Source organism: Myiozetetes cayanensis, unplaced genomic scaffold (genome assembly GCF_022539395.1).
Source record: "Myiozetetes cayanensis isolate MyiCay16 unplaced genomic scaffold, myiCay2020 scf15, whole genome shotgun sequence".
NCBI classification, from domain to species: domain Eukaryota; kingdom Metazoa; phylum Chordata; class Aves; order Passeriformes; family Tyrannidae; genus Myiozetetes; species Myiozetetes cayanensis.
The window spans coordinates 10,516,370-10,530,364 of record NW_026087159.1 but is presented as its reverse complement, the minus strand read 5'-3'; the positions used below and the strand labels follow the sequence as shown (position 1 = coordinate 10,530,364).

The window sequence follows — 13,995 nt, the reverse complement described above, 5'->3', positions numbered from 1 at the left end:
TCACCTTACCTATCCACAGTTTTAAAATTAGACCCACACTGTGTGCGTGGCTTTCAGTGAGGCCCAGTTATGAATTTTTACTGAGGATAATAAAAAGGTCCGAGGCCCATGACACAAATTACAGCAGCTCATACATTAACCTGCATTACCTCCTCTGTTACTGAGCTAATTCTTGTTCATGAGTGAGGCCAAACCCACCAGTACAGAAGCACCAAGGCTATGGGGCCCAACACTCACCCTTTAAGCCTTTTCAAGGTATCATCTTTCAATCCAACCAACATGCATTTCCTACTGGACATAAACCTTAGTATTTTATGCCTTAAGCAGTGATTAACTTCTAAAATACATCATGAAAGTAGACAGAAATATGGTAAGGAAGAGGTATTACCTGAAGAGGATCATTGCAGTCCGACATGGGGGACAGGCAAGAAGAAAAATCTGAAATGTTCAAAACAAATTTAAATTAATGACATGACCTCTTTTAGACTCCATTTTCTAAATCCCTCCCACCCAGTTCTGCCTGTCACAAATCATTACTAACCATAACTAAACTAAATGTTTTACAGCAGAGCTAGAAAAGACTAAAAATCTTGAAAAAAATTAAAAGGTCTCACATTACCCACACAAAAAGGATTTCAGCAATATGAGCAGCACCAAGAGTTCAGTGCTTAACAAACAAGCCAAATTCTAGCCTGCTGTTATTGGCATTATAAAAGGTCTCTCAAAAAGCAGATTACTGTATTACCAATCATTTTCTACAGCAGCTCCCCTAACCCTCAATCATGGCAAGGTCCTTGCTGTGCTAAAGACCAGCATTTACAGCACCACCACTGCCTTTCCCTCAGCAGTGCCAGAGCCAGCTCTTGAGGATCCCACACACGATGTCTGTCTATAAAAGCCTCCTAATGCTTCCCAGAATAAGGCTACCACAGTATCTGCTCTATGTGTAAGCTTGGCAGTCACCTTTAAACACTTCCATTGTCACACTCAGAGTATTTGTGAATTAAAATGTAAAAATGTCACCAATTATCAGCCACCAAAGGCAGCAGCATGTTTGTTTCTCTTTTCAGGTCATGCTCCTACCAAAAATAGGACCTGATCTAAATTTTTATATAATAAAGCTCTGTTGATTTGCTAAAATGCCTCACCTAAATTTAGAGGACAAGCACCATCCTCTTATATACTGACACAAGATATGTGTTGCTTTTGAAGCACAGTTAATACTGTCATGAAACAAACTCTGCTCTTCCAAGATAAAATTTTTTTCTCTTTCTTACACTTAAAAAACCAAAAAACCAACAAAACAAACAAACCCCCCCCCCCCCAAACTACAGGTTGAGCTTTTTCTTTATATGCACAAAATAATCAAACCAGAAATGTGTCTTAATCACACCAGATATTTCTTTTTCTAACACACTGCAGAGTCCTCCAGCTACTCCAGGGTAGAGCAGAAGCTGCACAATACATGTCTGTAAACTGAATCTCAGTGCTGAGGGTAAAAACCAGCTCACATTTAAAAAGGATGGCACTGCTGCAAAGACTGAGCTGGACATACCAATTTAAAACACTTCACTGCCATGGAGACAGGCAAAGGAGAGAACAAGATTCACAGCCGCTTATTTTTACTTCAACTCCACTGAAAGAAACATTTTTAGGAACTAATGGGGAAAAATAAATATTGAACACTTCTAAGCATGTAAATCCCTCTGTTATGAGGGATCTTTCACAAAATAAGCCCGACTTCCGTTTTTACGACAGTTGGAAAATCATAACCAGAATGTTTACTCTAAAACTTTAGGATGATGGAAGAGATCTTCAAATGCTTCAGCTGTCAGCTGCAAATTTGCTCCTTTGTCTAACATTTCCTAGTTTCTCTGACATGTCAGCACGCCACGTTTCACCACCAGTTTTTGCAATCAACATTGTAAAAATCAAGATTACTAAAAATCTCAAGAGCTATTCTCAAAAGATATGCACAATCTTTTGTTCAAAATGGAACAGCAATACTGCCTCTGAACTAAAGAAAAAGACCTCTTCAAACACATATCAATTGAATGTTGTTGCCTCACTCCCTGAGCTAAACAGGGAGAGCTCACTGATTTTGTTTGTTGGGTCCCATGAGTTGGCTGGATTTCCGCTTTGCTTTTATTCCAGAACATTCCAAATCTCTACAAAATACTACACATAAGAGCTCCCCTCGAATGTGTTTTAATGGCTCTAATTTTCAGGCAGAGAGCAAAGTCAAAACTTGTCATGAAAAGCTTTTCTCCCGCCAGCCTTAGCCCTGCTGAGACAGAAACACGAGTAACAAAGATCATCCTGTTTGATCAACAAACCAAAGAGACAAAAGACAATTCAAAAGGTGGGGGTGGGGGGAGAAGAACAGAACAAGCCACACAACTCTAACCATTCCAGATTCAACATCACACGAAGCAGCACTCGTGGGATCAATGGGAACACTTAGGGATGTCTGAGTAGTTCCTGGCAGAAGAGAGGCAAGCACAGGAGGAGTGAAACCCCTGCACCTCACACACCCAGCACGGATTTCATTTACCTTTCAAACCCGCAGCTTGTCTGTCCCTGAGCTGCCTGTTTGATTTAGGATCTCCTCGGAGCAGACTGGAAACACATCTTGCTTTTCAAACATTCCAGTCACGATCACTTAACCCGATCGTAAACTGATTGCTTTAGTGTACCATTTCAGAATGAAAGCTTCAAGAGGTTAGATTTTAATTTTTTCTGGCAATACTCAGAGCAATGTGAAAAATCCATGGAAAGTGGATTATTCCAAAATGGGAATTAATTTAAAATGGGGAAAAAAAAAAAAAAAGTGAGGTAGAGACAGGTTTTGTTCAATCTGCACTGAAATAAAAATTTTCACCCTCTTAGGTGTATCCAAGTACTCTCCAGAACAGAAGATTAAAAGGCTAAGATACAGTAAAGTACACTTAGCCAAGAGTGCTAGGGTTAAGTGCACTTTACTGTACTTATGAAAACCATCCATTTTCCCACAAAACACGGCAAACAGATGGACAACTTAAGAGACGTAAAAGTCTTTGTTAATTAACCCAAAAATTAGTTTTAAAGAGTTCAAAACAGTCATTCTATCATTTATCAGGAAGGAATAGTTCAACAGCTCCACTTCACAGCTTTGACTCAGCATCTCTTTCTGTATAAACTATCAGCTCTGCCCTACCACTTAGAAGCCATCATTTGCTTTCCAAAGGGTAACCAAAATAAAAATCACAGCTGTGGTTTGACCAGCTCAGACTGCCATGTCTTGAGAAAGCTGTTACATTCCAGTTGCTCAAAAGCAGCAAGTTGAATGTATTTAATATTTTAGCATAAAAACCACAGCCGCCTTACTGTCACACAGGTTTAGGGATTAATGTGTCCTGTGGAATTGCTAATCTAACATTGAGGATACTCATGAGTCAAAGCAGCTGGCAGAACATTAACAAATACTATAATAAAAGTAGCTTCTGTGTTATATAAACCAGATTCTGGGAGCACCAGAAGCTGCCTGTCCCTGCTTTCCACCTCCCAGCTTCCCAGTTCTACCCAGGGATGGATGAGGTGCAGCAAGTTGAGCAGTTTCCATCCTCTACAATCTAAGGTATAGTAAATTATATACGTTCATTAGGACATTCTGGAGTAGTCTCCCCTTCCACAGGCTTCGTTTTTTAACTGACAAACCTATAGTCGCCCTCTTTCTTTTTAAAGTCTTAGGTAAAAGAGTTCTAGATTTCTCATATTTTAGGATTAATTATTAACATATGACTCAGGTCTTTCTATGTGTGCCTTAGCTTTAGTTACCATATCTTAGTATTTCAGAGGTCACTGAAGTTACTTCTCCTTTTTCTCCTCACCACTACCTGCACCTTCTTCCTCCCAAACATGATGATTTGCATCAGTTTCCTACAGAAGCAAAATCATCACAGCAAAGTCCTGCACTATTCTGCCTCAAGTCACCAATACCTTTTTTCCTGTCACAGTTCAAAATCCCTCAATTTGTAGGATTTTACAACAGGAACTTGTGATCTTTAAAAACAGCGGGATAATAAATATCTAATAGCCTTTCTACAGCCAAAGAAACAGAAGTAGTAACACAATCCATAAAAAACTAAGGCATACACCACCACATTCCCGATAATTTCAGTTGGCATTTCACTAACCAACCAAGTATTAAATACAAACAATTAAATTGGCTTGACACTAATTACTTGGCCATCTGAATAAACACTCACCACATCACTCTAAAGCCCTGAGGAAGTGTCACCAGAAACACGAGTCCCATTACCCCCTCGGCAGGTTTCAAATTCGTGGCTCAGGACTCGCAGGTGGTGAACATCGACATGGTTCAAATTGCTGCAGGGAACGTGCAAACCCCGCAGTAAAACCCATCCTCTGTGACTGGCAGTGTAAACATTTACAGCAGGGCAAGCAGGCAGCACAGAAGGGTTTCTTAGACTGCAAGCCATGAGGTGAAAGACACCCCAATCCCTGGAATTTGTAAGGTGTCCCATATGGTTAGTGCTGCTGGTTTAGCTCAGCACCCCACTGAGGTTCCTAAAGGCCTCAGGCAGCTCCTCCTGAAACATCAGTTTAAGTCACCAGCAAACAACCTACATGAAATGGTGGGTGAAACCGCCAAACAGGATAAAAAAATCCATCCTAAAAATACACTGCAGCCAACAGTGATACATTATAACACATTGAAACAAATAGCTCTGTTCTCAAAAAAAAAAAAAGAAACTAAACAGAAGAGGAGAAAAGAGGCTTGTCCCTCCCTAATATGTTGCTGAAAATAGGTATTTCGCCCTTTGAACTGTATTTGCTTTAAATCTGCCATGATCTCATCAAAACAAACCAATATCTGGTTACCTAATCATTCATCTAGTGGCCTTTAGATGATAACCCTCAGTGTAAATATTTGGGGTCAGAGAAAGTTAAGCTTTTTCATCTACCATTTCCAACCATTCAGTTCCTACTCCTGTTCAAAGAGCAAGATTACCCTCTGTCAATCCCCCACTTGTTGTATTCTTTTCTCCTAAGAATATCCAGAATAAAGGAGAGAATTACCTAGCCTCAAGCACAGAGGCATTTCCAAATTCTAGCAACTTCAAAGCAAAGGCTTAACCAAGAGCTTTAGACTCCAATTCCTCAGCTGGAACATTCACCAGCACCATGGCATGTTCCAGTGGTCCCTGTTACCCAGCCTAAAGCGCACATTTTCAGCTCAGGATAAAGCATCACAGGCCAAATCTTGTTTAAATTAAAATGGCTGAACCATAATCTTCTGAAACAAAGAAAACTGTGAATCACAGCGTTAAGTTACGTTTGCTATCCTTTTTATAAGAAATTATAAATGTCTATTATTTCTGAATAGGAATCCTTGCCATTCCTTCTCCGTTTCTCTATTTTTAGTAAATCCCAGTGCATAGTAAACACAACAGTGAAACAAAGTATATACAGTGTTAAAACTATCACGGGAGAGCTTTTCCTCAGCTCGACAAATAATTATGACATTAATTACAGTATCAGTGAAAGCCCCTAAACTTCAGTTGAGGGTGTTTTTGAGATACAAAAACCCCATCACTTCGAGCCAAATTGTAACAATTAAGAAGCTGAGGGCTCTCAGAACCGGGGGCAGATTAAACCAAACCACCCGAGCACGCCCTGGTGTTATGAAAGCCAGGCTGGAGCACCACAGAGCCAGCACAGAGGAAATGAAGAAGTGTCTCCTCCTGACCTGTCACCTCCTATCTGTGGTTGCAATCACCCTCCTGGGGGTGAAATGCCCTCTTTTGCAAGACATGAGGTTTGCAGCTCAGAAACACCGGTGCTTTCAGTGCTTTAGTCCTTCATCTGCCCTTTTCCACCACACATCGTGATGAATCTCCTCTCTCTAGCCATCAGCTGTGAGGAAAGTAGCACGGGTTAACTCGCAGCTGTAAAAAGAAAGACTTGTGCATTCTGCAGATCCAAACCCAAGCTACTGCTTTGTAATCCAATATGTTTGTGAGGCTCATTATGCAAATCTTCCACTTAAGTGGTGAATTTTCTGCTACCAGACAGCATTCCAGAGCACCAAAAGGAGAGCTGACCTCGCTATACCATCTCACGTTCCTGAACAGACTGATTTGGGAGTAAATCATTCTGAGCTCAAATATTTTGCCTTGCTGTTCTCAAATAATTTTTTACAATCCTTATCAAATTGTACTAAATTTCAGTTTTATCTCCTGAAACCAAGTCCTGTCTCCTGCGGTGCTACAAAAATTACGGGTACTGGGCTTGGGAATGTAGGAGGTGCACACAAAAATCAGGTGGATAAGGAAAATATGCACAAGTACAGAAAGTGAGATTTAGAAGCCTACATTTAGAGACTTACACTTTGAAAAATGTATCTATGTTAACAGGAAATTTTGCCTTTGCTGCTCTACATCTTACCCAATAACATAAATACAAGCTAAAACCAGAGCTACTGGAAAACATCTTCAACTTAGAATACCACTATCCTTTAAAAACTGAGTAACTCATTAAACTCTTACTTGCAGGCCATTGCTCATGTACCTCAGTAGCATTATTCAGCATCATTTGTACAAAAATTTAATGAACTTTGATAATCAAAGCTTCCTCATAGTCACACCGAAATAACGGGATGTGAAGGTTTTGAAGAGACAGAATATAGAAAATCATACACAGTTTAACTGAATTCTTCCAAATACTACAAAGCAGTTAAGAACTGTGTACACAAATTAAAAGGGAAAAAAAAAAGGGGGGGGGGGAGGGAAGTCATTAATTGGTTATATTTGGGGATATATTCCCAAGTGGTGCAGAATTCAGTCTCGCTATGTTTATTATATATCTTCTGAAAACGGCCCATTGTTTCCAAAAACACAGTAATCTCTTTTGCAGAAGACAGAAATAATCCAGGTCTCTAAAGAAGCCAGAACTGGAAACAATGAACAAAGGATTTACTATTTACTTAACTGCAGATGCACTTAGCACTGTTTTTAGTTATGCAAACATCAGATCAAGATCCCTCAATGAAACCGGAGTCCCCTGTACTTCTTTCCACCTACCACTTCCCCTTTAGTTTACTTTGCCTAAAAAGATCACTTGAAGTAATAATCCAGCAAAACAGGTGCTCCCTCCAAACACATTTTCTTTATTGAAGACAAATGTTAGTCCTTCACTGCTTGAAATGCAGTAATTCAGAGCAAAACTGGAAGAGAATTACAACAACTGACCAGCTGAGGGTGTACCACTGAGAAATGACTCTTGTAAAACCCTTTCTAAAAATAATAAATCGAAAGGAATAAAATTACAAAACTTATTTTACAGACTGGTATTAAGGCACCATTCTGAAAGAAGGCACAGGCATACAAAAGCCAAGGTGAAAATTTACAACACTTTAAGGGAAGGACTAGGTGTACCTATCATTTCAGGATTAGAGTACAGAGTACATGTTTCTGGCATGTCCTTAAACAAGGGTGGAATAAACTTGCACACACATTTCTGATTTCTGCAGACTAGTCAGTCATAACCCTCAGTGTTCAGAACTGAAGATCTTAACGACAGTCTGGGAAACCTAATTAAAACTCTCAGCTTCACAAACCTAAAATTCAAATTATCACATAATCATTAGGGCTGGAAATGAACTTTTGAGGTCACTTCACCCTAACACTCTTATCCACAACCTCTGCTTTAGACGGCTTTTCCCTTACTTCTTTTTTTTTTTCCTTATGATTCTCTTTCACAACACAGACCAATTCTAGCTCTGGCTCCTGGTTTATATTTGTCTAAACTCAATCTTAATTGCCTGTTAACTCCAGCTGGGTGTCTTACAGGACATCAAGAGACACTTGTGCTTATACATTTTCATTAAGTTACCCTGACTGTGACTAACACCTCCCAAAATATGTGTGTCAGAAATTACAGGTACAGGAACAGAAATAACGGGGAACAAGTTTTTGATGGAAATTCTAACTGCTCCTTCCCTAATAAATGTGAAATAAAGAACTGCTACACGAACACAAGGGTTGTGATTCAAAAGTTAGAAAAATGTATAGCTTAAAGAACACAGAACAGATGAAGAAAATTGGTTTGATATCATTGGTTTTGACATTGCAAGGCATGAAACCCTTTCACCTCACTTATGACACTGGTGAAGAAATACCCTTCTTCCTTCACAAGCTGTGCAAGAAACCAAAACCCAGAGCAGGGCTGGAAATGATTATCACTGCTTGTAGATAATTCAACCAGGTGACAGGGCAGCAACAAATTCTCTGAAGCTGATTAACCACGCCAACTGTTCAGGCACTTAAATATATTCATTTCATTGACACTTCCTCCTTACAATGACACATCTAAGCTAGTTCTTTCCACTTATGAAAAGACTTCACTTGAATAGAGGTTGGCATGATGGGCAGAAATTAGACACCTGATCAAAACAGACTCATTTGTCGAACCCAGTAGCCCAACATTACTCAGTTTTGTCTGCCCAGATGCACCACACATCTAACTCCTATTTTATTTTGATCTCATTTCAGTCTTTTAGGTCTTTTAAGAGCAGAGCTTCTGCTTTTATGCAGAGAAAATCTGAAGGATAATTTCTAGTTCCAAATATTTTTGGCTCAGAGCCCAGAGCCTTAGTGGCTGAGGTGAAACAAGTCTGAGCTGAAGAAAATGAAAAGAGAAATGGAGTGAAAGAAGAGATCTCTAACAACAACTACTGTTGGCTTTCCTTTGAAGTGATCTGCATTGTTGTAGTACATTTCATCTCCTCACCTCCTACTTTGTTCATCCTATTATTTAGACAAGGCAGCAGGGTTTGAACGACTAAACTGCTGCGAGAACAGAAGTGAAGGATAAATTATATTTTCATACATTTCACCTTGCCAACCTGTTGCCCTCTGGATACTTGGGCCAAAAAACAATGCTTGCAAGATTCCACCTATCTATTACTTGTCTGCTGATGGAAGTCATTGACTATCCTTGTATCTATCTTAGTGTCTCTGTGGAAAGCTGTTGGGTTTGCCATTATTATTATCCTCTATATTAAGCCCAAGCCTGTCTCTAAATGAAGGGCACAACCTCTGCATTTCGCTGACATACCCACCTTCTCAGTTTCACAAATGCTGGAACACCATTTCTAATGAGTTAATAACACAGGATTATTTTTAAAAGCTTCACAATTGGTCAAAAAGAGACTCAGAACAGCCCACACCTGACTGCAGGGCTCAAGCCTCCATCTCCCTGGGGAAGGCACTACTGAAAGAGGTGAACAGTCCTTGCTCCCCCAGGGCTGTGTAAGCGTTGTGCTGAATGTCATAACAAGCTGTCATGAAAAAAAACTAAACTTTCAAATCCTACCTCTAACACAACCTCACCTCCTTTCTGGAGAATTACTAGGAAAATTTCCCAGTTATCACTGGGTATTGCCTACAAATGGAATGTGGCTGTATGATTTCATTGTAATTACTTCTACATAGTTGTTCCATAACTTCAGTCCCCATGCTGACTAACTGATTGCACAGCAATCACTTCACAGGAAGGAAGTGTCCTGTGCTGTAAACTCCCAAGCAAACATTGCATCACAGCCTAGCAATTTACATAACCTGCTAATTAAGTTCCGGAACTGTAAATTAATTGCTCTGAAGGTCTTGAATGCTACTGTAACAGCTTGCTTCACCACTCTTGAAACAATACCCATCTCCCTAGAACCTCTGGTACAATGAGAAAAGGTGTTTTCCTTCCTGTTAAGGAATGCTCTCCAGCTGTGAATCTAACAACTGGTTTGATCTGACTCAGCCCAGGTCACTTTGCATCTTGCAGTGGGAGACCAAGAAAGGCACTGATCCAATTTTGCTGATTCTAGACAGTTGTTACCAAGCCAGCTTTCATGAAAGCCTTTTTGACATTCTTCTCCTATTTCTTGAGCCTGAATTTTCTAAGCTGTCCAGTGCTGAGGATTCAGCATTAGCAAAATTAAACAAAAAATTTTTTATGTCTCCCACCCTCCTTACCAAGCTCAGTGGAACTGACAGTTAAGTACACCTACAGGACTATTAACAAACAAGCTTCTTACAGGCTTTAGATATCCCAGTTCAGGAACTGTTTATCTATGCATCCATTCTTTTGAAATCTACACAAGTTGCACATTTTACACATCAACAACCACGCCACAAGTCATTAAGATACATGATTTTTCTACAGGTCTCAGGCCATATCACCTTGTTCAAATCCATGTATGAGACACAGGTAACACCTGTTTCCTTACTACTCAGCTTCTAAGATTAGAAAGGTAAACCAACATTGTCTGCACAGAGAATAATTTGTTTCTCCACCGCCTTCACAAAGTATGTTCACACCCATAGAAGGAACTTGCTTGAAAAAGTTGCACATAAATTACACAGCTATTTTCACAATAATCCTCTTCTCATTAGATTTGGTGCAAATTTTAGCACTACTGTCAGTGGAAACAGCCTCTTCTATTCTTGAAACAAGGATCAGGTGAAAGCAAGTGGTGAGAAAGCCCTAATTATTTACATTTTCAATCACAGATTTGGACATTAATCATAGCTACAACTTCACCTTTTCACCTGACTCGGGTTTTTTGAGAGATTTCACTTAAACTGACTAAACCCACAGTTTTAAAACGTTTATATCAATTCTTAGCATTTGTACTTTTGCAATGCATTTTTGGTCCACAAACAGACTGTGGGAAAAATACTGCCTTGCAAGTACACCACAACAGCCAACTTCCAGGTGAGCCTACACAAGCCTTACCTGCATCATGGTGACCACATGGCAGGGATTCAGGAGGTAAATGACAGTCCTGGTGGCAAACTTGAAGCCCACCTCCAGCCCAAAGATGAGGCAGAGCAGCACCAGCAGCACGTTCTTGCCCAAACTCTCCTGCTTAGTCTGGGGCTGCTGCAGCAGATTCTCCAGCTCCCTGAGGTGGAGATGCCTGAGCTTCCCCAAGGACAGGAGGATCTCCACGATGCCTACGCTGAGGAAGACCAAACTCTCCAGCAAGCGCTGCTTCCCCGAGAGAAAGGCAGCGCACTCCGGCCCCCCATTGCCGGCAAAGCTGGGGTCCACCCCGCCATACATCCAGTCCAGGAGGTTGTGGAGGCTGTAGCGAGACATGGCGGGACGGTGCCTCTTCTCCAGGAACAGGTACGAGCGAGACGGAATCAAAGCCAAAATTCTGCCGGGCTGACGGAACATGAAACGTCCAGACCTTCCCTTTGCAGTTCTTCCTTCGCGGGCTCCAGGAGAACGGGGCAGCTCCGCCGGGGGCAAGGGCAATTCTTCCCTTCCTTTCCTTTCCGATGCCCGGGGGAGCCCCGCTCGCAGCAGCCTGCGGGGAGGGAGAGGCCGCAGCTGCAGGGAGCGTGGGAGCCCCAGAGCCTCGGAGCTCCACACCCCCCGCCCCGGGACCCCTTCTCTTCCCACACGGCTCTACCGCCCACCCCGCCGCTCTCTCCTTCCCCACCGTGCAGGGCTGCCCTTACCCGCGGTCAGATGTGACCTCCCCTCCCTCCCTCCCTCCCTCCCTCCGCCCGGTCCCTCCCTGCATCCCCCGCATCCCCCGGCGCGGCGCGGCCGCGGTACCTCCGCGGGCTGGCGGGTGTCAGGGAGCGGCAGGCCCAGCGCCCCCGGCCATGGCGCCGGCTCCGGCGAAGAGAAGGGACGGGAAGGAGGAAGCAACGCTCTGCTCGGCGGCAGCGCCGGCACGGCCGAGACTCCGGGCCCGAGCGGGCGGGCCGCTCCCCGCGGCTGGCCCGGCCCCTGCCCGGCGCCGCAGCATCACCCCACCGACGTGCCTGACTCACGCCGAAAAATGGACGTGTCCCCCCGAATTGGCTGCGCCCGGCCGCCCGCTCCTCCCTCCGCCCCGGCTGCGCCCGCCTCCCGCCGCCTCCCTTCGCCGCTGCTCCCTCGGCGGGCTGCGCGATCCCGGTGCTCGGCTCCCTCCCGCCTGTTGCCTCTGCTTTCGTCTGGCTGCTCCCCTTCCTCCTCCTCTTCCTCGCCCTTATGGCGGTCAGCCCCACGCAGTGCCCACGGTTCGCCCCCTGGGGAAGAAGGGAAGGAGCGGGCACGGTTCTGGGTGCCCGTCACCGCGGTCCTGTTCACCGACCCGCTCGGCAGCGAGTAATAACTCGATAAACAAGTTTTTCAAGTGCCATTGCAGCAGGTATAGGTCGGCCAAGGAATGGCAATAGCCCGCGCAGGAAAGGTCAAATCCGAGCGGGACTCCAGCTCCAAACCCGAGTGGGGTTCCAGCCAGTCCCGGTGTGGACACCAGCAGGTACGTGCAGCCAGGGGTGCCCGGTGCCTTAACCCAGGTACGTGCAGCCAGGGGTGCCCAGTGTCGTACCCAGTACCTGCAGCCAGGGGTGCCCGGTGCCGTATGCAGAGAGCAGATCCTGCTTGTCTTTGTGCCTACACAATTTACTGCCACGCGTGCCACACATAGCCCTGTGCAGCAGAAGCCAGGTTTGGTTCCTGGTTTGTGGCTTTGTGAAGCAGTTGCACTGCAAACATGTACCTGAAAGGCAAAGGGCTGTGGAGATCTAGCTGGAGTAGTGGGTTGCAGGGATGTTGTTGAGGCGATTAGAGCCATGGACATCCCCTGAGAGCTGTCTCGTCCTACACATTTTATTTCACAGAACCTGCATGCAGCACTTCTTCCCATCCTGACCATTACAGCAGGGCTGCCCTTCTCTGCAGGACAGCGCTAGGACAGCACTGTTGCAGGCCAGACTGTTGAGTCTGCTTAATTCCACAAATAAGTTTGAAAAAAAACACAGTGAGATATCAATACTGGCTGAGTCACAGGGATTTCCATGTAGACAGAGGGGCAGCAGCACCTGATCTGTAAAGCTGGAGGCAGTATGTGAATGCCATTCTGCTGTGGAAGAAATTAGTCCCTATTTGGGAAAGAAGTTGTCCCCACCAGGCTTTTCCAAGGTCTTCAAGGGCTCCTATCCACAATTAGAGCTTGATAAGAATTCTACAAAATGCTGCTTTCCCAGTCACTGCTGATTCATCAAAACATCTAAACCTGCAGCACAAACCTCCTGCAAATGCATTAACTGGACACACATGCACTATACACACACCTACTGCCCCAGCCTGCCTCACAGCCTGAATACTCAAAACAAGCAGCTCAGCACTAACTCCAGCATTTGGCAGTTCTTTTCTTCCTCTATTTCTAAAACACAGGCTTACTGCTCACAAAGATAAGCACAGAGTATTTTCTCTCAGGGTTCTGCCAATTTGATTATCTGCTGCCATGTGCAACCTGGAACAGATCTGTCCCCTTCTGCTCCCTCGTTCACATACAAGAAGACTACTCTGCTACTAGAAGCAATCCCAGGCAGTTTTATATCTTGCTTCTGCATTTCTTTCAGTCTCTCACCTTTGGCAGTGTCTGTGGTCTGTTTCTCAGACTTCTTTCCTGAGTTTTCCTTTGGTGAAGTGAAAAACCCCTTTCATTAGAACAGCAATACATTGTCAGGTGTTGGTATCTCTGGTGTGATTTCTTTAGAATATGGCCTGGTCACAGGAATATAATGGCTTGGTTGAGTGGTTTGGGGTTGTTGTGGGGGTTTTTTGGGCAGCATTTTCCTCGCAAAAAAAGAGCATTTGCAAAATGACAGCTTGTTGTCCACAGAAGAGGAAGGAGAGAGAACAGCTAAATAAAAACAGATGTCATGAAAGATAAAGACTTAAGCAGTAAGTAGTTAAGACCTCATAGGAAGGAAGTCTAAAGAAATGAGTTAAGAAAAGGAATGATGCTTTAGAAAATAATCTGGAAGGCACATTTATCCCAGTTGTGAGTAAGAGAGAAATAACAGTAAGCTTAGCCTGACCACATCATGAGGTCGCCATTGACCTTTAGGTACATGAAGAAAACACAAAGGAAGACAGGTCAAATTATTAAGAATAAGAAAGAAAGACTAAAAAAGGTAGTGC

General features: G+C 43.4%; 1 protein-coding gene across 1 annotated transcript in view; it reads right to left on the bottom strand.

Moving 5' to 3' along the window:
- Positions 1–11,881, bottom strand: part of TMEM164 (transmembrane protein 164) — a 33,365-nt gene extending 21,484 nt beyond the window's left edge. Inside the window, exons 1-3 of the mRNA XM_050310570.1 lie at positions 11,629–11,881; positions 10,795–11,374; positions 389–438 (exon numbers count right to left, since the gene is read on the bottom strand). Of these exons, the coding sequence (XP_050166527.1) occupies positions 389–438; positions 10,795–11,241 (497 nt within the window). The 5' untranslated portion in view covers positions 11,242–11,374; positions 11,629–11,881. The remainder of the gene's footprint in view (positions 1–388; positions 439–10,794; positions 11,375–11,628) is intronic.
- Positions 11,882–13,995: the final 2,114 nt, after the last annotated feature.